Source organism: Brachionichthys hirsutus, chromosome 7 (assembly GCF_040956055.1).
Source record: "Brachionichthys hirsutus isolate HB-005 chromosome 7, CSIRO-AGI_Bhir_v1, whole genome shotgun sequence".
NCBI lineage: Eukaryota > Metazoa > Chordata > Actinopteri > Lophiiformes > Brachionichthyidae > Brachionichthys > Brachionichthys hirsutus.
Window position 1 is genome coordinate 6,816,877 of NC_090903.1, and position 26,763 is coordinate 6,843,639.

General features: G+C 39.8%; 1 protein-coding gene across 4 annotated transcripts in view; it reads right to left on the bottom strand.

Annotated features, from left to right (window-relative positions):
* Positions 1-26,763, bottom strand: part of LOC137895858 (neurexin-1a-like) — a 200,125-nt gene that overhangs the window by 126,972 nt on the left and 46,390 nt on the right. For 2 of the 4 annotated variants that reach the window (XM_068741383.1, XM_068741382.1), the window contains 5 exons: positions 16,102-16,403; positions 13,634-13,657; positions 12,402-12,563; positions 8,261-8,702; positions 2,304-2,687 (listed from right to left, as the gene is read on the bottom strand). In XM_068741383.1, coding sequence (XP_068597484.1) covers positions 2,304-2,687; positions 8,261-8,702; positions 12,402-12,563; positions 13,634-13,657; positions 16,102-16,403 — 1,314 coding nt within the window. Of the gene's footprint in view, positions 1-2,303; positions 2,688-8,260; positions 8,703-12,401; positions 12,564-13,612; positions 13,658-16,101; positions 16,404-26,763 lie in introns of all 4 variants that reach the window. The other 2 variants (XM_068741381.1, XM_068741384.1) reach the window with 2 other exon arrangements.

Here is a 26,763-nt window from a genome sequence, read left to right on the forward strand (position 1 = left end):
AAGTCATTTAGTTTTATTGTGCAATTATATAACTAATACATTGTGTCTATATAAATACATTCTATTTAAGAATTAACTACAATACTTTTTACAAGATAATTGCAAGGCTTTGTCAAGGTATTCTTGACTCAATAAACTGCATTTACGCCAATGAACAGGAAATGAAATATATTTCTGGTAAAACTGTTTCTGAATAATTTTCTTCCAATTTATGTGCCAGATTCCAATCAGCATCCGGCCATAACATTTCAATCTCAGCTAGAGATATTCCATATCCCAACTACAGGACATTTAGGCGACAATATTTCCCAAGGTGAATGACTTCAGCAAAGACAAGACAGACAAGCACGTGTGTACTGACTGGAATGTGCGGCATTACACTTGAGGTATTTTTATTATAACTTGGAGTTAGAATTTGTTTCTCCCATGTGAGAACCTCTGCTGTGGTTAAAGTACAGACTCATCCTGCTGTAATAACAGTGTGACATGCTTGGACTCTTTTTGATGCTTAAATGTAAAAATGAAATGTGTATGCATGCAAATATAAGCTACACTACCAGTAAGCATTACACGAGTTAACTAGGGGTGTAATTATGGTAATGCCACATTATAATAAAAGGTGATTAATTCAGTAAATAGCTTGTAAATAGTATGTGATAAATTCACTTCAAATAATAACATCACTTCCAGCTGATGGACATATTATCATAAACTACCGAAGAAGAGCCATCAAAGGATCGTGTATTCCTTTGGATATCATCATCAAACATCAACACAACCTGCCTGACATAACAAATTATACAATTGTAAAGTATGTTGAAGACCAATTCGTAAATTACAATAAACATCTCAAAATATAAAATGCTAAATTAATTTGAATAAAAAATTGTAATTTGGGATTTATTTAGTATAAACTTAAAATAGAATAAAATAAATGAAGAATATGAAATTTACAAGATGTGCTAGTCAGGTTTCTTGAAAACACACTCACTGGTTTTCACATCGTGCATGATAAAGAAAATAAATAATAAAAACAAGTTTACAGTTGAAACACAAACAATCAATAGGAATATCATCCCATCATCCATATCATATGGATTGGTTATCTGCAGTGGTGATAATAAAAAAGACATCATGAAGCCATTTCATTAAGGTAATAATGCCAATCCCTCATTGATTAAATTAACGTCACATCTACTGTATTTATTCACTCAGTCTGATTATGTAAACATTAGTTGTTATCAGATTGTACAGCTTTTAGGTATATTTAGACTTTGCTAGATGTTTCTTGCAGTTAGATGCGTTGTCCTGGTCAAGACAAAATTCAACACAGCGTTGCACAAAGTGCTGCACAAAATATGACAAATGAAACAAGCAGAACACATGAATACAAATTGTGAGTATTATCTGCATTGACTGTTGAGACATAACTACACTTATCAGGGATGGTGAAGTCTCTTTCATGCTCTATACTTTCATCTCTGTCAGGCAACAACATTTGGCGCTGACTTGTTTAGCATGATTTGGGTTGTAATGGCTCTTATATTGTGCTCTATTTTAATGGATGTTTTCCTCCTTTCAGTCAAATCTAAGCTTCTTCCCTAGGAAATGTGTTACTGGGATCATCCCAAGGAGAAAAACGACTGATAAAGCTGAGAAAATGTTGGCTTTAATACGAACACGTGTGAATTCCATACGATTAACAACTGCAGTCAGATCTGCGTCTGCCCCAACAATTACTGAAGCTACAACAGTGAAACCCGGGCATTTTTGCCATTTTTAGTCTGTGCAAGTAACAGGGGTAAGTATTCTACACCAGCCTTGATCACAAGTGGGTGGTTTGATGAGCGGAATGGCAGAAGAGAACCAATTTACAGTCTTTGCGCATCGCAAGTATGACCAGACATTTGTCAGTGGTGAATCGGTCACCTGCCACTCAACATACGCTAGCATCATCCATTCAACACTTTGCACCCCTTGCCAATCTGCGACACTCACCACATGCACATTTTCTCTTTCATCTACTATTGCTTTCATTTCAGTTTTCTGCCTGAGAGATGTACAAGTTCAAAAGCCTACAAGCTTTTGTTGCGTGATGCTTTTCAGCCTGCACTTGCAAGGAGCTCATTTTCAAACATAGTGTATATTAATGTAATCAGTCTCTTTTGGATGCTGTTGATTCTGCTTATATTCACTCATGTATACATTCATGTTGAGGTGTGTGATGCAAATGTCAAAATTTGACAAGATAAATACACAGAGTATTGCAGCTAGCAGCAATGAGGTAAGAAACAAAGTCTTACCTCTTTCACAGGAGCGTCCCAGGTATCCAGTCCCAGAGCAGTCACACACGTAGCGGTTCCAGCCCTCTCTACACACCCCATTGTTTTGGCAGGGATTGCTTAAACATTGTTTCGGAGGCTCCTTAGAGCACGAGGGTTTGACCCCTGCAGCCTTCTGGATCTCAGCCAGGCGCCGGATATCCTTACTCTGTCCATCAATGAATAGATCCCTGATGCATCCCACATAGCCATAGTTGAGTAGCGCTGTCCACACCTCTGTGGGAAAAACTAGTCCCATCTTGTTCTCTGGAAGACCCCCAAGGTAGAGATTGTCATCCAAGTCCAGGATCTCACTTTCACCAGGGGCCGTATAAGCAGTCCGCAGGGTGTTGATAGAAATGGTACCTAAAAAATAGAGATAAATGAGGTTCTTCGACCAGGAGGACAGGTTACATTGCTGACTGTAGATGGAACTCAACCTTCCCTGCAGTAACATAAACATACAGCGGTGACCTATTTAAAGACAATTTGATGAAGAAATGATCTTAATTAGCGTTATCCATCAGGACAGGGTCAGGATTATACTCATTTAGGCTGACTGATTGTTGATAAGACCCATTAATCACAGGACAGCTAGTCTATTAGTGGTCTAATCTGAGATCCTGAGAGAATCCTCTCCATTTTTCTTGGATTTACCATAATAAATCTATTTTATCTATAAAACAGTGGTCAGAAAAAAAAGAGGAAAAGAAACATTGTTGCTCCTATCCATCATTTCAGCCAAACAAACAACCAAAGAACACAATCTCTCTCACACACACACACACACACATCGCCATTTTTCCGTACTTGATTAACGAACTGCAGGCTGTTTTTTCACCCTGTCTCTTCCGGTGCCTGCTTCTCCAACACATAAACCTGCAATGTGAGTTTGTGTTTCCTCACCATGATTTATCGCCCTCATTCAGGTTTAATTCTTGATCTGGAGAACGGTAAACAACAACGGACATGACTGGACTGTAAAGCTGCGGAAGGCCTTACTAAGGGACTCAAGTCAGGTGATTAATTTGTATATAGATCTGTTACTCTCAGTGCAGAAGCCATTGTGGATCTTTAATTAATGGTGACTGTCTCTACTGCCTGCACACTACTCCAGTAATCTATATACCATGGTGCTGAGGATCCACACTGGCCACTGCCTTAGGGAGAGAGGCAGAACAATTGTAGCAGAAGGGTGCCAAAAAAATATAAATACCATAAAGTCATCATTTAAATTGCAGAATCAGAATTGCCTTTGAGATGTGGACCTATCGTATAATGCTGAAGGTCTCCTGGACAGACAATATCACAAATGAAGCAGTAATAAAAGGATCAAAGCAAAAGTTCACACCTGGAGAAAATAATACGACTCAAGAAAACTCAGCTACATGTAGGAATAACATATCAAGAATACTATTAGAGGGACGTATAAATGGAGGAAGACAGAAGGGAATACATAAAGCAATGTGGATGGATATCCTCCTGAGATCCAGCCCGCTGACGTGCATCCTCTGTAATGGACAAATGTCCACTACAGAGGACATGCTAGCTGGCTGTGTCTCAGGAGGATATACATGTTTATTTTTTATGGAAACGAGGTCAAAGACATGCAAGAATATTCAGCATACCTCTCAGATGTGCTTTAGACATTCAATGTGGCTTTATACATTCCATTGTAGCTTCCATTAATGTGCATAAGATGTTCATATCACTTTTAATTGTATGTTTGTATGTGTTTTTCATACTGCTGATACGGTCTGCTCATCTAGCCTTGATACTTCCATGTGGCACAATATTTTGTCTACGAGCATAGTTTGTCTGCACCTGTTGGACAGTAAACTAGAAGATGCTTTGTTTCCCACACAACCCTTCCTTTTCCACTCTGTCCTGTTCTCCTGTCACATACTAATACACATATACAAACACACACCTCATCTCATTACGGTATATACGTTCTATGTAAGTTTTTATTAATCGCACTCTGTACGACGCTGTACCTTTGAGGCTTCAAATAAAACACTTCTTGTGACCATTAGTTCCGTTTGAAAGACTTTATTCTCAGTTCAACTGTGAGCCAGGAAAATGGCTGCAACAATAGTCAAAGAAAGAACGAAACATTTTGGGCTGTTCTTTACTTTTCGAATGGCTAAATCCAATGAACTGCTGCATAAGATTGAATAAAAGCAAAGGCAAGATCATAATGTTCTGTGTCAAGTACAGTATTTTACATACTTTAGAGACAACATGAGCCAATCTTCCTCCAAAAGTACTTGAGATGCTTAAGAACCTCTTGCACAGTGATTAACCTGGTCCCACTAACATGCTCCAGTTATTTTCCCAGGGTGTTGGCCCGAGGCATCTGTTCCAGCTCCTTCCTTCCGCTAACCGCTGCCCCTTCTCTCGACAGCCACGGCTGTTGTGATCTCCAAGCTTTCCACACTTGGCAGCGGCCACCCGTCATGCAGCCAGAACAGCTCTCTTAGTTTATAGCTAATGAGCTCACTACCATAGACTCACTGGCGAGGAAACTTCTCTCAGAATAGGGCAGGTGCTGACTGAACTAAATCAGTGTGGAATCATGATACTCCACGTGGCTTGCATCTCAGGACATGACAGGCAGTAAGTGGTTCGCAACACTGCTTTATGTATTCTAAATTAATGATTACTCAACGGTGGTATCTCTAATTTAGTCTCATAACAGACCTTAACATCAAACAAGGAAGCTGGAATCTTCCAACAAGCATGTCTGCACTGATGTAAATAGAAGGCAGCAGTGAGATGTCAGGATATTTCAGGCGTCTGTTCAGAGTACACGCTGCATGCTCACTTGTAACAGTCCTGTAAGGACATTTGTGTACACAGTCAAGCTATGGTAAGTCAGAAGACACTATACAAATCCCATGGGGACATGTTCCATCACCAGGCTAGCAGCAGGAAGCACACATACGCGCCGTGCAGAGCTGCTTGTGTTTGGAACAGAATTCGTGGCCCAAAGCAGAAGGGGATGTGTCTCTGTGAACACAAGCCAGCATAAAATGGGAGGAGATGGATAGAGAACAAGATGGGAACATGGAGATAAAGGTGTCTAGGAAGAAGATGAGGTAAGGCTATATGATGACAGATAAGAAAGCAGGCAAAGGAACACGGCAGTAAATAAAATCCATAAAAGAGAGTGCATGGTGTAGCATTTGAGAGAGTTGATCAAAATGATGATGCAGGCAGTAAATGAGGATGAATAATGCTGAAAAAGATCAACAATACAGCCACGTTTAAAGCCCATCAAACGCTTGTCTGTCTCTGTGTGGTCTGACCTGTATACGGTACTCTATTAAACCTAAAGGCAGGGGTCCAAAATAACAACTCAGACCTCTCTCACACTTTCTGCATCAGCACCCAGGATCAGCTTGGCATGATGTTGCCTAACCCCACTCGCACATCCCTAGAACATGCTACACAGGAGATTACTTCAATCCAGTGAGGACGATATGGCCAAATCTCTCTCTGTGAGTGAATCCTCAGAAGAGTAAAAAGCTTCCGAGTGGGCTTGCAGGGAGTTGTCTATGCTTGCATCTATGTGTACGCATCTCTATGTGAACTGGAAAGTGCATCAAATGTTTGTGTGTGAAGAGAGGAAGTGGGAGCTATAATGGAGAAATGTCCATGTAATGTCTCTTGTGAGTGACATCCAGCACTCCTGGCCCAGAACCCCTCACTTAAAAGCAGAGTGTCTCCTAGCATCTCTAATGCATTGAGGTTAGAACATGCTGTCTGACAGTGAAAGTCCTTTTAGGGCACTGCTTCCGGGAGGCAGAGCCAGCTAAACTAAATAGGGCAATGATCATTATCCACCGCAGTCATGGCTGCAAGACAGAGCACACATGGAGGGTTCGACTGCAAATAATTTAGTTTGGCTGCTGTGTTGTACTTCTGTTTGGAGTGACGTGCTTGCTGGTTTGTATTAATAAGTCATTTGAGATTCAGATTTAAAAAAAAACATAGCTTAGCATATGTTTTTTGAGTTATGCTACTGGTGCATTGGTAAATAATGTTTGTTATAAAACTATTGTAGGTTTCCAAAAAAAATGCTAAGCTAAACTAAGCTAGCCCTGTTTTATCAGGCATGACGTGAGGACTTCAATTGAAGGAGCTAATGATGTTCATTCTGGGATGCATAACAATGTGTGGGTGAAGGCACAAATTGATTACAGTGCGATACATCAATGTGTAGAACACACTCAATCAGAAAAATTAATACTGTACACAATGTTTTAAATGCCCCCCCCCCCCCCCTTTTTTTTTTTTAAGCACTACCTTCACCTCTAGTCATGGCTCAGCTTTTATAGATCCAACCTGCGTCATGATATCCTGCATCCTCATCATTCTATTTGTGTTATGCTCATATCACTCCATGCCACGATAACAAATGTGCTTTGTGCAGCCCATGAAAATATCAAGATTTTAGATTTTGAAGGACTGAATAATTTAATTGCCTAAAAATCATAGGGTGACCAAAGATAAAAAATGGTGCTGATTAATTTGAAAATCTTCTTTGTAACCTGAAGCACTTTGTGCGAGGGCACTCTCTTGACATTCTAGTCATTCAAGTCACAATCATGCAAAGGTCTTTTCATGTCCTTTTGTAAGAGCTGATGACTTCTGGAAAGGAAGAAAAGTTATTGTCAAATGTCATTAGTGCACGGCTCAGCACAGCATCATACTGTGCAGTAACTGTCTCCGTCCTGGGAGAGACCACCTCCTGTTTCCATGGAAACTTAGGCTGGGTAGACAGAGAGAGCGGGGAGTGGAGTGAGCTCAACTAACAAAAGACGATGTTCTATAGCTTATGTGTACGTGTATGTGTTACTGTGTGTGAGTGTTGTATGTGGGAATGGATGACAAAAGACGGATGATGAATATAATCTAATTTAGCAAGACGGTCTGGTCTACCTTAACTTAATTCTGTTGTTGATTCATGTTATTTATTTTTTCTTCTATAGGTTAATTTGTATCCAAGCCACTTAAGCCATCAGTTACTGTACATAAATGATATGATTTTATTCTTCCCCCTGAATTACAGTAATGGATTCAAAGATAAATTATCAATGCACTGATTTTATCTTATTCAGTACTCAGTCTAGACCACATTGCGTTTTTGGGGTGATGGGATAATGAAAGAGTTAATCTAATTCCCACCTCTTGAGATGGAGCGAAAAACATGGTCAAGGGGTATATCTAATTTGCAGTATGACATTGTGAGGCCTTGACTTTAAGCACATGCTAACAAATTGCTGCTTAGATAAGCAAATCAAAAAGGACTGGAGCAGCGCAGCCTGGGGCACAGAGGACACAACAGCAGAGGGGAAAATATATTTCACAGAAAATATGCTTCTGGAATCTAGAATTGGCACTGCTTAAATTTAGCCGACTGGATTTAAAACATTTAATTTTCATGAAACAGATCGTTGGATCTGATTCTTTTAAATGAATAGTGATTAGAAGAGTCTTCAGGTGGTTTCTTTGGGGCGGCTGTGGCTCAGTTGGTAGAGTGGGTCGTCCAGTGCTTAGTAAATCGGTGGTTCGAGTCGAGTCTGACTGTCTGCGTGTCAAAGTGTGGACTGAACCCCAAATTGCTCCCAGTGGGTCTGGCAGCATCTTGCATGGCAGCAGTCACCTACTGAAGTGTGAATGGGTGAATGTGAGGCCTCATGTAAAGTGCTTCGAGCACCAGCAAGGTGGAAAAAGCGCTATATAAGTGCAGTCCATTTACGTGTACGTTTCCATTTTTTGTTTTTGCAGCTCCATATGTTTTATGTCCCACAATTGTTTTCTATTTACATGTATTTACATAGATGACAACATTTGAGTACTCGGGGCCACCGCGGGCGGCAGCAACATCCCACACCTTTCTGATAATTCTAGAGAATAATCAGATAAATTACCTGATCTACCATCTCGCTGGAAGTCGACGTGGTACCACTCGCCATCATTTACTTTCTTGTTGACTGCCTTGGTCTTTGTGGTGCCTGAGCCCATGTCTAACAGCAAGTACAGATGTCCATCCAGCATCTCAATGGCGAAGAAGTCCACCTTGAGAGTTTGGGGACTCTTTGAGTCTTTGGGCTGCTGCTTAGGCTTGCCATGGCTGAAGAGAAGAAGGCCGTTGGGTTCTGTGGTGCGGAAGTCGAATGAAATGGAACCTGTCTTCTTCGCGTTCCACTTGTTGAGGATGATAAAAGACTGTGGCGTCTCAAAGGTGATGGGGTCTAAAGTGGCCACGTTCTCACATTTGAAAGCCACAGTTCCATGGATCTTCATCTTAGGATCGCCCAGCTTGGCCAGCCTTGACAGTTCAAGCCTTACATCATTGTTCTTGTACACAACCTGAATTGGAAGCAGAAAAAAATGTTTTAGGGTCATATACATTCACAGAGGAGAAGATTTGATTGACTAATTTAAGAGTGCACATATTACAGGTAATTTCATAATACTTGCGTATAATAACTTTCAGACTTTAAAGCCAATGGTGAGAATGTGTTAATTCATTTTCTTGACCCCTTGATCCAAAATCTGGGCTCTACTGAAGCCTATCCCGGCGTCCCTGGACAAGTTCATCACAGGGCCACACATAGACAGACAATCATTCACACACACACTCACAACCATTTTAGCATGACCAATTCACCAAAGCTGCATGTTTTTGGTGGTGAGAGGAAACCAGAGAACCCAGAGAGAACGTAGGTTAGCATCATCAATTAATGGGTATGATGTAAGAAAATGATTCCACCGTGTCCCATCCCCTTTGACTAAATGTGAAAAGTGAGATAAAGAGTGATATATTTCAACGGCTGCCTTGATTGCAGGTGTAGAGTAAAAGGATGGTTAAGGCCTCAGTTGCATGCTATGTTTAAAATTAAGGTGGGCAGAAGATGAACCTCTCTAAAAACAAATTAAAAATGAGTCCATGAGCAGACATATGGGCAGAGCAACGTTCAGTGCAATTTAGAAAAAAATTATAATAAAATGAAAAGAAATCTGCATGATTTATTTTGAACCCCTCAATGAATAGCAGTTCCGTTAATATTCTCAAACATGGTAAACAAGACAGTTTGGCATTAGAGCGTTTATCTCATTAAAGTGCAATAGTGCTGTGACCTTTGAGATGCCAAGTTCTGTAAGGCGCAGACGTGACAGTCAGTAGCAACCCATTCAATGAACGAACTGGAATATCATTATAAAACTCGTTCTTGATGTCCTGTTAAAGGACAGCACAAGAGGTAAATTAAATTCTCCAAGTAAATCGCATCTTGAAAGTATTGATTAAAACATCTCCCTTGAGACGAGGGGGAAGCTACAATGAGTGTAATACTTGGCAGCAGTCTTGAAACAAAACTTGGAGTCAGCCATAACCCTGTCATTATCCAATCACTGTAATGAGAGAGAATCTATTCCAAGTGTAGCAGTGAAAGTCCATGTGTCTAGTGACAGCCAATTTTCATGGGACAAATGATCTAAGACTGGATGACAAAACATTTCCAATAAAGCATCAATGATCTAATTGTTTCATATCAAAACATTGAATACATGCAAACGGGTTTGAAGAGTTTGACCATTGTGTGTCAATCCGTCTCCAAAAAAACATAACTAATTCAAAACAAAAGGCAGAAATATGAACAAACACGTTGTCTATAACAGAAGGCACAAAGTCAATGATCTCCTCCACACTGCTCAAACAAGACTTGAATATAGTCAGTGTGTAAACCTTTATGGTTGCTATGTATATTTATTCACACAACAAAAAAGATCTAAAGGCAAATCTATATTGCTTTGAGCAGGGCAAATCAAATTAGTTACATCTGCCCATGTTCTTTATGTGTTGTCATCCAAAGCGTCCACCTGAAACCAGGAACACATCCGATTGCATTTGCATGGAGCATTATGTTTATCACTGAGTAAAATCTACTGCGCCTAACTGTTCAGGTAGATGGAGCTCATGGCAATGCTTTAGATTTAGGAAATCCCAGGCTTATTTTTATTTTTTCAGTAAATGCTTTGTGGCTCCATTTAACTCTAAGAAAAGAAAAGAGAAGCAGGAAATAAAAAATGTAATGTTTTTATTCCTGCAAGATGTCATAGAAATAGTATTAGAAATAAAATAAAAGGTAATTCAACATGAATCTCAAGACACATTGATTAATGTAAAAGAGAATACAAATGAACAGAAGATACTGCTGTCTTTGCTCGACTACAGTCATACAGACTAAAGGTGAAACAGAAACAGCCAATAAACCAAAATCTATTTTCTTGTGGTCAAGATAAAGGGCACCTTCCACAGCCAAATGAGCTTTGGTCTGAGCTACAACTGTGCTGCACTAGTAGTGCTGCACTAATCTGTCATCAAGCGAGGGCTGTGACAACTGAGCTATTACTGCACCACTGTTTGTTCTGCCATCAGTACTAAAAGCATGAAACTGATGCAATCGATCAGGGCCGTAAAGTCTGTTCCATCACCGCTCACATGTAATGGTGATATTTGTAGATCATGTCCCAAAATGAGCCTCTTTAATTTAGCAATATTTGATGACACAGATAACTTCTCAATGCAATGCAATACCAGCCAGTTAAGCCACACTCAATTTAGATTTCAGAGCATATAACCTTTGCCTCTCATTTATTTCTGCATTACCTTATAAAACTGGAAGAGATATTATTTCATCCACATCTCCAGTGACCGATTGCAGCAAGATAACCATATTTTAAGACCTAAAGCAATACAATATAAATCTGAGGAACGCGGTTAGTTCTCACTGAGAACAGTGAGGGTAGCTCACCACATTTTTCCCCATATAGCAACCTCCTTTCCATCGTCAACACATCTGCAGCACTCCAGAGACATGCAGTTAAATAAGACACTCCCGTAACAACCAGACCTGTAATGGAGTGTGGACATGTAGTCAGGACCCAGCATGCTCATTAAACAGAGCTGCCTCAGACCTCTCTGAGAGGTTCACTGAAGACGACAACCTTTCCTAGAGGTCGGAGACAAAATGTAGGACACCTAAGCAGCAAGAGAAATGGCAAAAATAGAAAAGATAGAGAAGAGGATAAGGTGAAACAGCCTTTGAAATTAAAAGATAAATGACCTGAATCATTTTTGCAGTACCTTGGAGATTTGCCTGGCAGACATCTTATGCACATATACTGTACCTGGTGGCTCCAGAAGAACGTTTTAAAAGTCAGAAACTTTAGCAAAAATGAGAGAGAGAGAAAACCCCCTCTAAAAATGAAAGATGAGATTCACTAACTTCTCTTTGGAAAATATTACCTCTCCCCATCTTATAAACGTATGAAAACATAAATTTATGATTTATTTATTTAATGCATACTGTAAGTCATTGGCAAGATTCAAAGGGCCGCACGTCTGCACATTGCTTTGTGCTGTTTTTTAAAGGTGACAGTTTAAACTCATATGTATAGCATTGTGAAAAGAAAAGAGACATATACTAAATTTTAACATCAAACATAATAGCTGGATTGATTGTAATTAGCACAGCAAATCAACCTTCTCCACTTCACCCTGTCCTTTGCATCGTCCTCCCCAACACCAGACACTCCCATGTCCTTCCTCACTACGTCCATGTATCTTCTCCTGCGTCGACCTCTAGCCCTGTTCCCTGGCAGTTCCATCCTCAGAATCCTTCTACTGATATAGTCCCTGTCTCTCTGAACGTGTCATTTAATGGCCGATTTATTTTCAACTTCACAACTTTGAAATCCACCTGGCAGAGCTGGATGAAAGCTTGTGGTAATTCCTACTCTAATTGCATAGATGTGTGGTTGCTTAGTACTCCAGACATCTTGATGTGAATAAAATAATGTGCGCAGTGAGGAGGTGGCTGAGGAAAATGTAAGGTTTGCATAGAAGTATGTGAAGAAGGCAGGCGTAATAAAATACAGCAGTGTGGAAATACTGAGACAAAGTCGATATGTGGGTGGAAGTGCCTGTTTTTGGTTTCCTAAGGTGAGGCAGGTCACACCCCGTACACCCACCAGCCTCAGACTGCACACAAAACTGGTGTTTACCTCCTTGAGGCAGCCCATGAAGTTGTTGCTAACTGGAGATCCGGGAAGGTCAGCCGTGCTAGGACTCCCTCCGACATAGAAAAAGTCATCAGAGCCTAGCATGGTGTAGTCCTCTTGAGTATATCCTGTAGTGGTCAGAATCCCGTCGACCGATATTGTCACCTAGACAAAAAAAAAAGACAAGCACAGGAAAAGAACAACTATACTGAGACAGCCTATATAGGGCAAAATGATTGTTCTCCTTGTTGCCTATGTTAGACTTCCCTATAATGTTTTCAAACCCATTTTCATGTCTGTTTTTATGTTTCTCTTTTTTCTTGTCTTCATTTTTATTTTGTCCAGTTTGATTAGTTGGAAGACGGCAAGCCTTCACACGATGTTGTAGTTAGTAAGTGGCCCGTCTTTCAGTGTTAGTATCACCCCTATTGCAACTTAAAAGAACTTTAGCAGACACAGAAATGGTGTTAGTAGAATGTCATCTAGGTTAGTTTTACTGTTAATTCAATCTTAGTACATCCAACAGTTGAACAAAATAAATCAAAACGTGCTGGTGGGTTAGTGGGGGATTGCATGTGCTGAAAAGCACAATCACCTTTTAGTACGGGACAGTGGTTGAGGATGTTAGACAAAATACAATACATGCGCTCATCTTTTCTTTTTGATTGGGATCATACAAAAAGAAAGATTCTTAATTGGGACACAGGATCAGTATTTTTGACACTTAAAGAATGCATGCAAAAGCCTGGTGAGTTTACAAACCACGAAAAAGAAAATGGAAAGCACCAGCAAAACACCAATAACAAACACACCTCGACTGTCACATTCAGGTTGACAAATGGGGAGTGTGATATTTGCAACAATGTAGTCAAAGCGCATGCCATGCAAAGTGAATGGGGATAGAACTGGCTGAACCAAAGAGCATCAGGCCAGCCAGACAGAACTTCCTCATTATTAACCACAGTCTGAAGCAAAAGGCTCGGCAATGATGCTCCTATAGGTGGATCAAACAGAATTGGACAGGAAACAGGTGCAATAAAGCGGGTGAAATCAATGAAAAAACAAAAGAAATTCAAAAGGATTCAAAAAGTAAACAGAAGTGTACCAACCGCAATTTCCCTTTTTTTGTAAATGACGTCTACAGTAAAAAAAGAAAAGAAAGAAAAGAAACACACGACAAACCCAAACTAAGAAACAATTAGAATGATATCTACCGAACAATGTAGTTTGTTTACCATAGCGTGTCCAATGCCTGAGTGCTTTGTGGAAAAGGGGGGAGAAAGGAAATTTAAAACTGTGAACAGAATACGATTGTTACTCAAATAATATATGATGGTCAATACTGTTAGTACATTGTTAAACGGGAAAAAAAACCATACTGGTTAGTAGAATGACACATTCCATGATGATGTTAGTTTCCAACGCATGTTAGTAACAGAGAGAAAAGGGGCAAAATAAGTTTTTAACAAGAAAAAAGCAGAGCAAGTAAATTATAAGAATGCTCCACCGGAGGTGCCACAGCTCAACCAGTGACTCCCTAAGTTGCCTTGCACCTTGTGATCATCCTGTTTAGTTTTTAACAAAGTCCCATGTTTAAAACATTATTTTTTTTAGCATTTATTTAATTGATATCAGTGTTTTCCTTCTTTTGTACTGGGTTAAAGGCTCGAGAAAAACCAATTGAATCCCGCTTTCTTGCGCTCATACAATACTGTACCTCTGTTCGGTCTTATTGATGAACCTTAGGATCATTTTACTGCAATGAGACAAAGCAAAGTAGAGCCTGACACAGGATGAGGAGGATGGCAAATTTGATTCTCCCACAGAGCATGCACTCGCTGGGCTTGGTTTTCTTTCCCAATTGAAATGCAGTGAATTTCAGCCTGGTTAATGCTTAGGTTTGCCAATAAGGTTTTTGCTAATTATGCAAAAAGTAGCAGCTTTGCTACTCAGGTGAAGACAAATGTTTCCCACCAAATGAGGAGGAACAAATCTAGATACCTGTTACCTAAATGATGTATTTGTAAAGTCCTGAGTCGGTATTCATCCTGATCTGATTTATGAAAGTCAAAAAAATAATTCATTTTACTATTGTGTTAAAAATATTTTTTTCTTCTTCTCTTTAACAGCCTGACCAATTTCTCCATGCCTATAAAAACAGCTTTGAAATATTTTGAAAGCCAGTATATGTAAGGATTATGTAAGGACTCATTCACTTATTTCCAGCACCCAAAGATCTTGAAGCCAGCCATAACTTCATTTCTACAATGCAATCTCCCTCGTGTCCTTCTAAACCTAATTCGATTAACATAATCAATTAATGGGTAAACCTATTAACAATATGAGTCTCTGAATTCTGAGGATGTGGACTCTTATAGAGCCTGTAGCTGCAGCTAGTGCATAGTCGTTACTGCTTACAGGCTACTGCACCCAAAGCGATGAGACACAGTGATCTGTGCAACTTGTGGTTCATATCTTCCTATGGCCAATCAGGTCCCAATACACTGGAGGGGAAAAAAAACAATCCACATAGCACAGTGCTGGCTAATAGCCACCAGCAGTGATATGAGCCACAGCCTGTTGTTGGTATTGAAACCTATTGAGATTGTTTAGATGTGTGCCTCGGCCATCCTTTGGTGCCGTTTGATTTTTCAAGGCTCCAACAGTTTGGCACTGCTTTCACGTGTAAGGGCGGCCTGCCACTAGCAGAGTGGCAGCTGCATCCTGACACCATTAAGCAAGCAACTGTGTGTGCTTGGTTAGAATCCGTTTGTAACACAAAAACACTCAGTGAGCTCTGTAGCGTCACTCTTGCCAGTGCAAGCTGTTCCTGCAGGTGTGTTTGTACTTGATCTATGTCCAGAGTCTCTGCTTTACATGTTCACTTCTTCCCATCTGATTCCTTTGCTCATGGTGAAAACCAGAGCCAATTGTGTTGATACATTGGTGGGATCCCAGTTATGAGCGGACATTACTAATGTGAATAATACTACCAGATGTCTCCTGATGCTGATGAAAGTGGTACATGCTGCTTAACTGAGTTTCTGAAGCAATCCACATTGTCACAAATTCTAATTGTGGGTGTGCGTCTTAAATGTCGTGTTCATAGAACTTAATTGCAAAGCTTGGCTCTAGATGCTTAATGATATGTTTCTACATTCATACACCAATCATTAAAGTTATTCTATTTTCTCATGAAAATAAATTGCTGAGAGTCTTGTGTTGCATAAAACAGTGTCCAAATATCAAGCAGCCAAACAAAATTCAGTTTAAAAACTGCTTGACCCAACTATTTTGCCGATTTGAGACACTATTTTTTAAGAAGATTGAAAACTGTCATATTTGGATTTAAGAGTATGTTTTCATACAGAAACGGCAAAGGTTTACTAAGGTAGAACACATTCAACTCAAATACCACTCTTGACAAAAATCCAGAACAGCATGGCTTCTTTAAATGCTGCATTTGAGTAGCATCTGTCTTTTTTCGATCAAACTGTAACTCAATAAAGGTCTTGTTTCACATCTAGATGTCCCTGCTCACTTGCGGTTCTGTTTTATCTCCACCATGCACATACAATGATTCAATTTAGCAATCCAATTACAATGTCTGGAAAAACAATAATCTATTGCATGATGGTAATGATTTAAGTGCATTTGTCTTGATTTGTTTTCTGCGTCTCTGCATCACCCTCTGTACTGTTACCTGACGTAGATTCCTTGTTACTTTGACATCATGCCAATCATTGTCATTAAATTTCCCATTGACTGGCTCCACAAGAGCTTCAAAGGCTCCAGACCCCAAATTAATGACGAGTGAGACGGCCCCATTTTTCAGTGCCAGGTTGACGTAATCAGCTGATTTGCCCGTGTGCAGCATAAGTCCATTCCTCTGCAGGGTTCTGAATGACAACGTAATTTCATCACTGCTGCTTTGAATTGGGTTCAAGGACAAGTCGTAGCAGAAGAACTCGGATCCCTTGAAGGTTGCAACGTATTCTTCTTTTCCTGCAGAGACAACAAAAAAAAAAGGGAAATATCTTATATTAATGTCTTAGACTCTTGGGTGCCTGTTTGGATTTGGAGTGAGGTGGCAAGCTGACATGTCCAGGTACACTTACATATGCTACTAATGGACAGCTAGTACCTACCTTAGGGGGAAAAGCACAGGTGTGTGGAATACATCACTGTACAATGACACGATACAACAAACTCCCATGTTACTGGTTCTCGTTTCTCACTCTGTACTTTCCTTGCAATCAAGGCTGGGGAACTACAATGATTAATGACTCAACTGCCAACATTTAGGTTTCAGTAATTATACATAGAGATTTTATTCTGTACTATTATATCAGATGGCTTGTTAGCAAGGTACAAGGTAGCTACATCAGTTTAGTGTCTGTGTGATGATATGGCATGATTTTGATTAGGTAGGATAATTATGATTCATAATGGCATTTGAGACCAGTGCAACAAAACAGTAGGGTGCAGAATCAATCATTAGTACATGAGAACACATTTAAACGGTTTGCACACATTTGTACCAAATGCTAATTAGACTACTTATGAGCAATTTAAGTCACCCTGTTGAGAAGATTTAACAGTAGACTTCACGTCCGCCCAGCTGATCTGGCATTACATTAATAAACCACACGAAGACACACACACATAAAATAATATGACAGGAAAACCCCATTTAGCCACATGTAAGTAGAATATATCCTACCCCATGTCTAAATCAGGTACAGTGGCATGTGTGTTCACTGTTATGGATTACACTAGTACAAACAATTGAATTGTGTGTATTGATAATATGATAATGTCCTCAGCAGGGGGAAAAACACACATCTAACATAAACCACAGGCGAAATAAACACTGAGCTATTGTTTGACCTTCACATAGGATATGTTCATCACTTCCTGACTATCAAAAAATGGTTTGGGGAAAATGGTTTTGGAAAGTCTCAGGCAATAAGGAGACTGAATTGTATTAGCATTGCCTTTTTGTTGACAATGTATTGAAATCTGATCAATGAGCTGAGCAAACATATATTAGACACCATTTATGCAGATAACAATTATAATCTTTGGACGTTTTCCTTTGATATGAAGTGATCAAATAGATCATATAAAACTATAGAGACAAGAAGAAACAGCCAATCACTGTGTTGCGTCTCTGTCCTGCACCTAGGTTTTGCTTTTTTTGCTCACACGGACTCTTTCTAGCATCTTAGGACAGAGCCCAAAGTGAAGATACTGAATCAGACTGTAAAATATAAAAATGCACCAGAATACAATTGTTCAAGGACACAACATCTCCGAGACAGCTTTTGTATAGACTCCCATAATTGTAGCCACAAGTCTTCATCCATTAGATATCGGCAGATATGACAGGAGATTGAAAAGGCAAAACTGACCTTGAGAAAAGCCTCAACACTGTTGGCGGAGACGTAAACAGAATGTCTGCGAGCGTCGGAGGGGGATAGATGCATGTGAGCACCCATTAAAAAGCATTTAAAAATGGGTTTAGACCGATAACAAGCCAATAAAGCAACTGGCAGAAAATAAAACGCCAAATTACAAATGGACCAAAGCATTCAATTATGACAACGAGAGCGGATGGCACATTTATATAGCGCAGAAATTCAGCACTACAAGCAGACACATGCTTGGAGTCGCATCCAGCTATATATATACAACAACACAACAAAGAAAATGGGTTGCTGTCCACAACAATTTGTCACCTCATTGATTCCCTCGTAGTGGTACTAGAGCGCTCCTTTGGGATAACTGCAAGGGGGCCATTATTGAAGTTGACTGGATTTCAATGGTCTTTGGGCTTTCCCTCAAGTCTGAGCCCCCTATCAGTGAAAATAAGAGACCTCCACCCTCTTCACTAAATCCACACATCTCTGCTCTTAGCCTCAGTGACCACATAACAAATAATCCCAATACTGCTGCATTCTCATCTCTCACGCCACTTATCCCTTTGCCTGCATTTCACAGTTAATTCCCCTAACCAACGGAGAATGAATTGTGTGTGTCCGGCAGGGCCATTTTCTTTTTTTAACAAATTTACAACACAGCCCAGAGATAGTTTAAGGACGAAGGGCATACAACTCCTTAAAATCATATTTCCTGTCAAACACTGGCGCTATGCTGCACACTAATGTAAACCATACGGAAAATGGATTGTTCTCAATGCACTTTACGACACACACACCGCAGCATTCACCCATTCACACACACTCAGAGTGCAAGCAATCACACACTTGTACAAAGGCAAAAATCCTATCAATGTTGTTTTGAACGGTGGTGGTGCTGTCACACTAACAGTGGCATCATCCAAACTTGTTTTTTTCATGTTTGCAGACAAAACAATAGTTTGTAGTTTGCTTGAAATTACACTTGATTTTCAATAACCCCCCCCCCCCCCCCCCCCCCAAGTAATACTATTTTCACAAAAATGTTTTAACATTTCAGAAAATGCTAACAAAAGGATCTACAATATATGTACAATATTCTACAGTCTCCCTGATTTCATATTGTAGGTATTAAAGGTTGAAAAGTGGAGTGTAACACAATATAGAAAGACTACTATAGCTATAGCACATTCCTAAAGCAATATATATATATATATATATTTGAAAAATATTCCATACAATTATGGTTTAAACAATTAATTCTGTCCACCTAAATTCAGTATACATTTGCAATGAGGTCCCTGGATATTCTATACATTTAGTGAATTATTTCTGAACCTTGAAAGGAGCACCAAAGCAGAACAACTGGCAAACATTCTCCGTGTGAATCTCTTTCAGTCACGGCATCACATCACAGCAGAGAGCAACCTGCAGTGTTCCAGCAGCAGATGCATCACTGAGATTTGCCATAACTGCACAAAAACAGGACTAGATGTTGAAGAAGCTTAAGCCGTGCAGTCAATTTACGCTAATGGGTATTTGGACATGTCGTACGTGTATCTCCGTGCTGTCTCGTGGTCTGTGGTTTATCAAACTGCACCCATCTCCTGATATCTTAATAGTATTGAATCATGGAACTGCATGGGAACATGGATAACAACCTTGAGTGTGTTTTCACAGAGCAGAAGATAGAAAAAAAGACATGAACTGAATGTCTCAGAGGGAATGACCATAAAGAGAAGCATAGATGAAAAAGACTTGCTGCTGACTGTTGTTCCGCATCACTCAAGTGCTTTTTTTTTTTTTTGAAGAGAATTCAAGTGCCTTTACTAAGAACTAAGATGTTCATAAGATGTAACATCTATCATGCAGAAGATATTTTAAGTCACAGTTTCTAGTCAAAGACTCCCGAGAGACTCCGCTGTGACTCTGATTTCCTTATAATCTCCTGAATTTACAATTCTCCCCTTCCATATCAGTAATTGTAAATCAATGGCATGTAATTGCTAGTCCCATTCAGGAGCCGCAGTCTCTGTGGTCACATTACATTTGTGGTCGTGGTGCAGCGCTTAACTGTCCATATTGATGGAAGTAATACAATTATTCTCCGTTCAAATTAAATTAGCGTGACAAAGAGGAATGGCCCGGCACAAAGCCACTACAAACAGCTAGGTGCACATGACTGCAAAAAGAAGAGGCAGCGTAAATATCTGCTGAGTGTGTGGAACTAAATCTCTCATTTATAATGGGTCACACGCTGGAGCATATGTACAACACTGCCAGCATGTGACTCAGAGACCAGGAGGCTCCTCATCACTCACTTTGCTCTGACACTAATCTGGCGTCTGCTACTTTATGGCTGCTTTTTAAATTAGCCAGCACCCAGGGGAGAACTGTGTCTGTCAACATCAAATCATGACACAATAGACAGAAGCATGCTCAGTAAGGGTGAGCGCGGCGGTAGGCGCCGTTGCCTCACAGCAGGAAGGTCGCAGGCCTTTCTGTGCCCTTTGTGAGTGTGTGTTTGTGAGTGTCTGTCTGTGTGTGGCCCTGTGATGAACTGGCAGCTTGTCCAGGGTGTGCCCCGCCTCTCGCCCATTGACTGTTGGGATAGGCTCCAGCACGACCTGCGACCCAGTCATCATTTTAACTAAAGTTATTCAACCTATTTGTCTCAGTGGTGCGATTATGAAATTTGTTAAATTAGGGAAGACATGCTTCAATAAAAATGTCAATGTTGTTCATCAGTTAAAATCAAGTTATTAATGACAGCGTTAAGATTGTGCTCCACTGACACTAAGGTGTATTAATGGGCTGGTTTAGGGGGTATTATAGACATAGCTAAATCTGAGACTCCTATAACCCACCTCCAACATTGTCGCCTCACTCATGAGAGTCTCCAGCATTAACTTGCTCTGCACCACTGTTTCCCTGTCTCACGAACACACACCCGCTTTGCACGGCTAAAAATACCCTTCTTCCAGCTGAGATAAAAAGTTGCACCGTTGTCGGTTTAAGGTTCAGTAGGAGGTAACAGTGAGACAACCTTCTGTTAGAAGAGCACCTGTGGATTTTTAAGGACTAGCTGTGCCATAAATAAAACTGGATGCTCAGGCTAAGTTGTTTTATCCTCGGTGGCAAGGCTATGTGACTGACACTGGATTTCACTCTGTTCCCATTCACTCTGTTTGACTGGCAGACTATTAAAATGATACAGAAGTTAGTGTCTGGCAGCTTATTAAAATGATAACAAGTTACCGTCATGAAGCCAGCATAAACCTAAAGCTCATGACAGAAGAGATTCTGAAGAGCTGCATTCTTTAAAGAACACATTTTATTACGCGATTATCACACTATTAAAACGACATAATAAAATGTATCATACTACTCTCTCCTTGGAGGGAAGACATTTATTATTTGCTGTACTTCATATAAACATTTATTTTGTATATGAAAGCAACATGAAATAAAAAAATATATGAAGTTTACATTGCTGACAATGTTGAGCTGCAGGAGTGGGAAACAATACCTCAATTAGCTCAGTTAGATACCAAGATTAGTGTGTGTGTGTGTGTGTGTGTGTGTGTGTGTTTGTGCGTGCATATGTGGGTGTTACTCTTGTTAAACTCAGACGCCATACTGGGCTCAACACGCACTGTCATTTAGATTCACAGTATGAAGGATGTGCTGCAGTTTTCTGCGAGTACCCTCCCCCAATGTCAATCAACAGAAGCAGTTTGTCCAAAGTACAGATATGGCTGCTTTCCATATTATTAGTAGCCACATTATAATGTCATAACACAAAGTGGTTATCACTGTGGTTATCACTGTGTCACCTCACAAAAAGATGTATATGGGTCCTGGAGTTCCTGCGTAAAGTTTCCCTGCATACTATGCCAGTGTGTGTCAGTGTTCCTTGAGGGCTCTCTGGTTCCCATGTGATCATGAGCGTGAAGACCTTCGAAACCTTACCCATCTCCCAAAGTCAGCTGAACAGGAGAAGCATAAAATGTGATTTTTGTATTTGACATTTACACTGATTTGTGAAAGAGCTGTTTATGCTGCCTACTCTATTTGATTTCATTAAGCCATTCAATTTACATTCAGGCACAAACCTACAATGGCAAGAAATGATAAAGCATTTCCCATCACAACCAACATGCATGAGGCTGCACTAATAACTGTGTTGCTTCGCTAATAGCAGTAGGGTGTAAACGACATCTTGTGTGTGTGTGTGTGTGTGTGTGTAGATTGATTTGAATATATGTACAGATAACAATAAAAGAGTTCTTTCTTTCTCTAGAAAACAGTTCTGCATTAGTTAATGTCAACACATAGCAAACCAAAGCCCTCAGGCCTTAAACATAGATATATTCCGGCAAATATATCTGCAAAGATGTGCAGGACATTGAAAATAATGTTGATAATGGCAATGGGACTCAGTGTATATCAACCCAATTTGGCTCAGTTCTTGTTCAACCCGAGATTACAAATAGTGATGCAGAGCAGCAGCTCACCAAATTACTTTCTCACAGGTGTTCAACATCTGGTGGCAAGGATTGGAAACTCAACCAGATGTGGTGAAAAGGATGAAAGATGCCTCATTAGACTTTGCCATTGCTCAGTGGTCCATGTTTTTTTCCCCTCACTATCAATATGCTGGATATTAGCTGCAGAAGAAATGGAACAAATATACTAACAATAATCCTGACAGTGATTACCATGATAAATGTGATTATAATTATGATTTTATGACCGTGAAAGACAATTATATTACTGATATGGGCATATTGGATAATATAAATGTCAAAACTACATTTAACTTATTTTACAGACAATCTGAAAGAAAGACTGAAAACTTTGTAATGTACTTTACAATTTGATATTATAGAAATATATATATATATATATTGGCCAAATGTTCCTTTCAACTTATATTAGTAAGATTACTATTTTTATATATACAATACCAGTCAAACGTTTGGAAATATCTTCTCATTCAATGTTTTTTTCTTTATTTGTATTACTTTTTACATGAAGATATGTAAGAAATACATAAAAACTATGAAGATATTATATTGAATTACATAGCAAACAAAAAGTTATGAAAGAAATATGTTTTATATGTAATATTATTCAAAAGAGCCACCCTTTGCCTTGATTACTGCGCAGATGGTTTCTGAGTAGTGAAAGCCAGCAAAAAAATAATAATCTGATTAAATTTTGCTCTAACAAAGACTCAAACTGTCATTTTCGAGCGCGTCAGCCAGAACACAGGCGATGTCTGCTCACTCTAATTGGCAGCCCTCCTCTGGGACCAGCTCCAACAAGGATACAAAACCACATCATCCGCAGCTGTAAATGGCATGCAGCGTTGATGATGCATACACCCATGCACAATTTCATCCGTGCAAGGAAACAATATCACAAAGGTCGGTGGAGCTCATGCTCATCTTCTCTTAAATACCCTTGATGCACACTAGCAAGATTATGCTTTTTGTGTGTATCACTTGATGCTCAATAACTTGAGTATCCTGATTACTACTGTATTGTACAGTGCACCATGTTTTGTAGGGAGGGTTAGTTCTTGGTTTCTCGGTTATTTGCTTGCTGTGACATGCAAGCGAGGCGTCAGAAAATAAGAAAGAAAGAAACAGAACAAAACAGAAAGAAAATAGCAAGACGCACTAAAGAAATTGCAAAAAATATGTAGTGTTTTGGCTCACGACATGTTTAAAAGAAAGAAAATGTAGTCCAGTGTATACAATGAAATTAGCTTACGACAATAGCACATCATCAGTGCATAAAGTTCACAGAGCGGAGGCAACTAGGAGATTTTAACAGTATAGTAGCTGTGGTATTCTTACATTTGTATGAATGTACGATGAGATGAGATTTAGGCCAGTATAAAATGAGAGCTAATAACTGCACAATTTATTTGCTCAAGGATGTCAATACCGGTAAATGTCGTAGCAGTGGATTTAACAGCCCCCCCCCCCCCCCCCAAAAAAAAAGCAGCATCTTGAGAACTTAATGGTCCCGGAAAGAGATGAGGGAGTCAATCTCTTGATGATATGCAGAAGCCTTTTTATCGACACACACAAAACCACTCCAGTTCTCCAGTTCAGAAATAGCAAGACCCAACAAGAGGCACCTGAATCTAAAGGGATATCAAAATAGGAGAAAAACGTCAACACAAACACTCAGACAAAAAAAATATGCATGTGACAAACTATGTACTCAGGCAAACAAACATTGTAAGAATGTGTGTACTAAACAGCACACGTCCAGCTGCAGGGCTCTCATTCAGTCTCAGCCCATTATAGTCACAACAGCATTACAGTGAAGAGGGAGTGTACTGTGCTGAATACTAATCCGCAAAGCCCAATCCATTTCTGCAAAGTAAATCCTTCGGATAATCATGTGAGCCTTGTTGAGATGAGGAGATCAATATGCTCATCAAAGTAGAAGCATTGTGATAATAATGTATGGCTACCACTTACATACACATATTTAATGTTTAATGACAAGATGAGAATAAATACTATGTGTTGCCCTAAAGAAAATTCAATGAAACCATCAGGACTAATTTGTCAGAAATGAAGATAATATACGAGCAATTATTTATGATGAAAACTGATAAACTGCGTGAACAGGTGCCTCTTAACATTTGATGGGAGATTCCTGTCTGCATGAGCCCTACTTAAAATGTGCAAGTGGCCATAAAATGGTTGCTATAGTGAATTCTGCAGGAGAACAACATATGTTACCGTCCACTTTTGATTACTAGAGCAGGAGGCGTCAGACTGTAAAGGAATGCCATTTTCACTGGGCGTCTCATTTGCATCGCACACGGGGAGACGATCCTCAGACGAGAGCAAAGTTAAGAGCCACTGAGCCGTGTCGTAGCACAGAAATAATTCATGTTCTAATTACGCTGCCCGTGTGATTTCAGTAAGCAGCCATTGTCTCCCCAGCGCTCATCTTTGTGATCCAGTCTTTGTCTGATACAAGCATATATCCATGATGGCAAGGTCGCTCCCAGACACATCAGCACAGACAGTTTCCTTTGTACTCGTACATTAACTCAAGTACAGGAGCTACAGATCCTCACTATGTACTTAGTTATATTGTTTATCGCATATGCTAGGTATTATACTGTCATTATCCGTAATTTAAATACTTGGACAAAGTGTTACTGCTACATTTGATTAACCTGTTATTTTAACTCTTTTGGCATCGCATCAATGCATAAATATGTCGTAAATAATTTTAGATATTGAGTTAAAATGTTGAAATAAATAAGAAGTCGATAAAGACAGCTGTTCACCATCACAATAAGAGAGAAATGATTCCAACGCTTTTGTTTTCCTGGAAATACAGATGGATGTGATGTCAAGTTGTCTACTGAGGATTTATTGTTACATTTTTATGTCAGCAGCACTCGGACCTCAATAGAAATAAAACCACTTAATCAACTGTGGCTAAAACGCTTACTGGCTTATTTTATGAGCTGCCAAAACTAATTAAACCATATAATTTGGAAAGCGATCGTCAGCTGGTTCACTTCCACAACCTTCATTTCACACAAAACGATCGCATAACTCTCTCACACAGTGTATATAAATGAAAACAAAGGTGAACACTCCACTTATGGGTTCTAGTTCAACTGGCGGTTTGAGTCATAATTTTACCAGATTTTTTTATTTCTTTCATTTTCATTTTCAAAGCAAAGCAAAGCAAGAAAAATGGGACGTTTTTATATAACAACCCTTTCCCTGTGTGTCTCCGTGGTAGAAGACTCCTACCCTCACGTCTTCCACTGCCACACATTCAAACTTTTGCTCCTTCAGTTCCAAAGTCGACACAATGACATCAGATTGCTCATTCATGCCTGCCACGCACCAGCGCTGGTGAAGTGGTCTGTCGGCACCACTTCTTTCAGGTGCAGTGAGGTGAACTTGAGATAAATGCATCCTGAATCTAAACCAAACCTTCACCTCTTCTCGTTCTCACTCAGATCAGACAGGAGAACAAAGAATCTTGCCATTTTTGTAGAATGGCGTTTTTCTTTTTTCGCCGTGATCGTGTTACTTTTCGTGGTCATTCAATAGAGTAGGGCACCATGTGTGAACACGGAGCAGCACTCGGAACGCCATCACTGCATGTATGAAAATGTGCTCTGATGAACAAATTGCTACAGGACAGTGAAGCTTGACAGAATCCCAGCATCACCTCACTGAGCTGCTGGGCGAGGTCACCAACACCAGAGGAGGTTTCTGTCCTTCTTGGCCACAGGATTTCAGTTTCTAACCTCCGTTGCTATTTATAACATTTTCAGTTTCAATTTTTAATGCATTCTTACGAATAAAGACAGTAGTCCTGCAATATTTCTCTTTGATGCTGGACACTGCAGCATCTGCCCTTCTGGAGACACAGTATGTCACAGACTTGGCTGATCATGTGACATTTCACAGGACCTACTGCGTACATTTAACATCAAAACGCCCAGTGCTTTTTTCTCTCCCAAATCGCTTGTTCCACTGCCAGCCTTGCACTAAGGGGCATTTGAGCTGGGAAACACAATGCATGTCTCTCTCTGTCTCACGGAAAGCTTCCCAACTACAAGATCACACTAAGGCAGGCATGGGCAAACCAAATTATATAATTAAATCAAATGTTATTAGAATTAAACCTCATTCATTTTACCTTTCCCCTGTAATGCTACCTGTAAAAGGCCAAATCCTTCCGTGTAATGGCTTTTACATGTCATTCATATTAGTTCACACAAACACTCCATCCGTCTGTTACTGGCCCCTCTGTAAAATTTTAGAACCCATTGTGGCCCTCGAGTCAAAAAGTTTGCCCACCCCTGCAGTAATGTATTCTTAGCAGAGGAGAACAAGCGATACGAGTATTGTGCTGAGCCAAACACTCAATCGCAA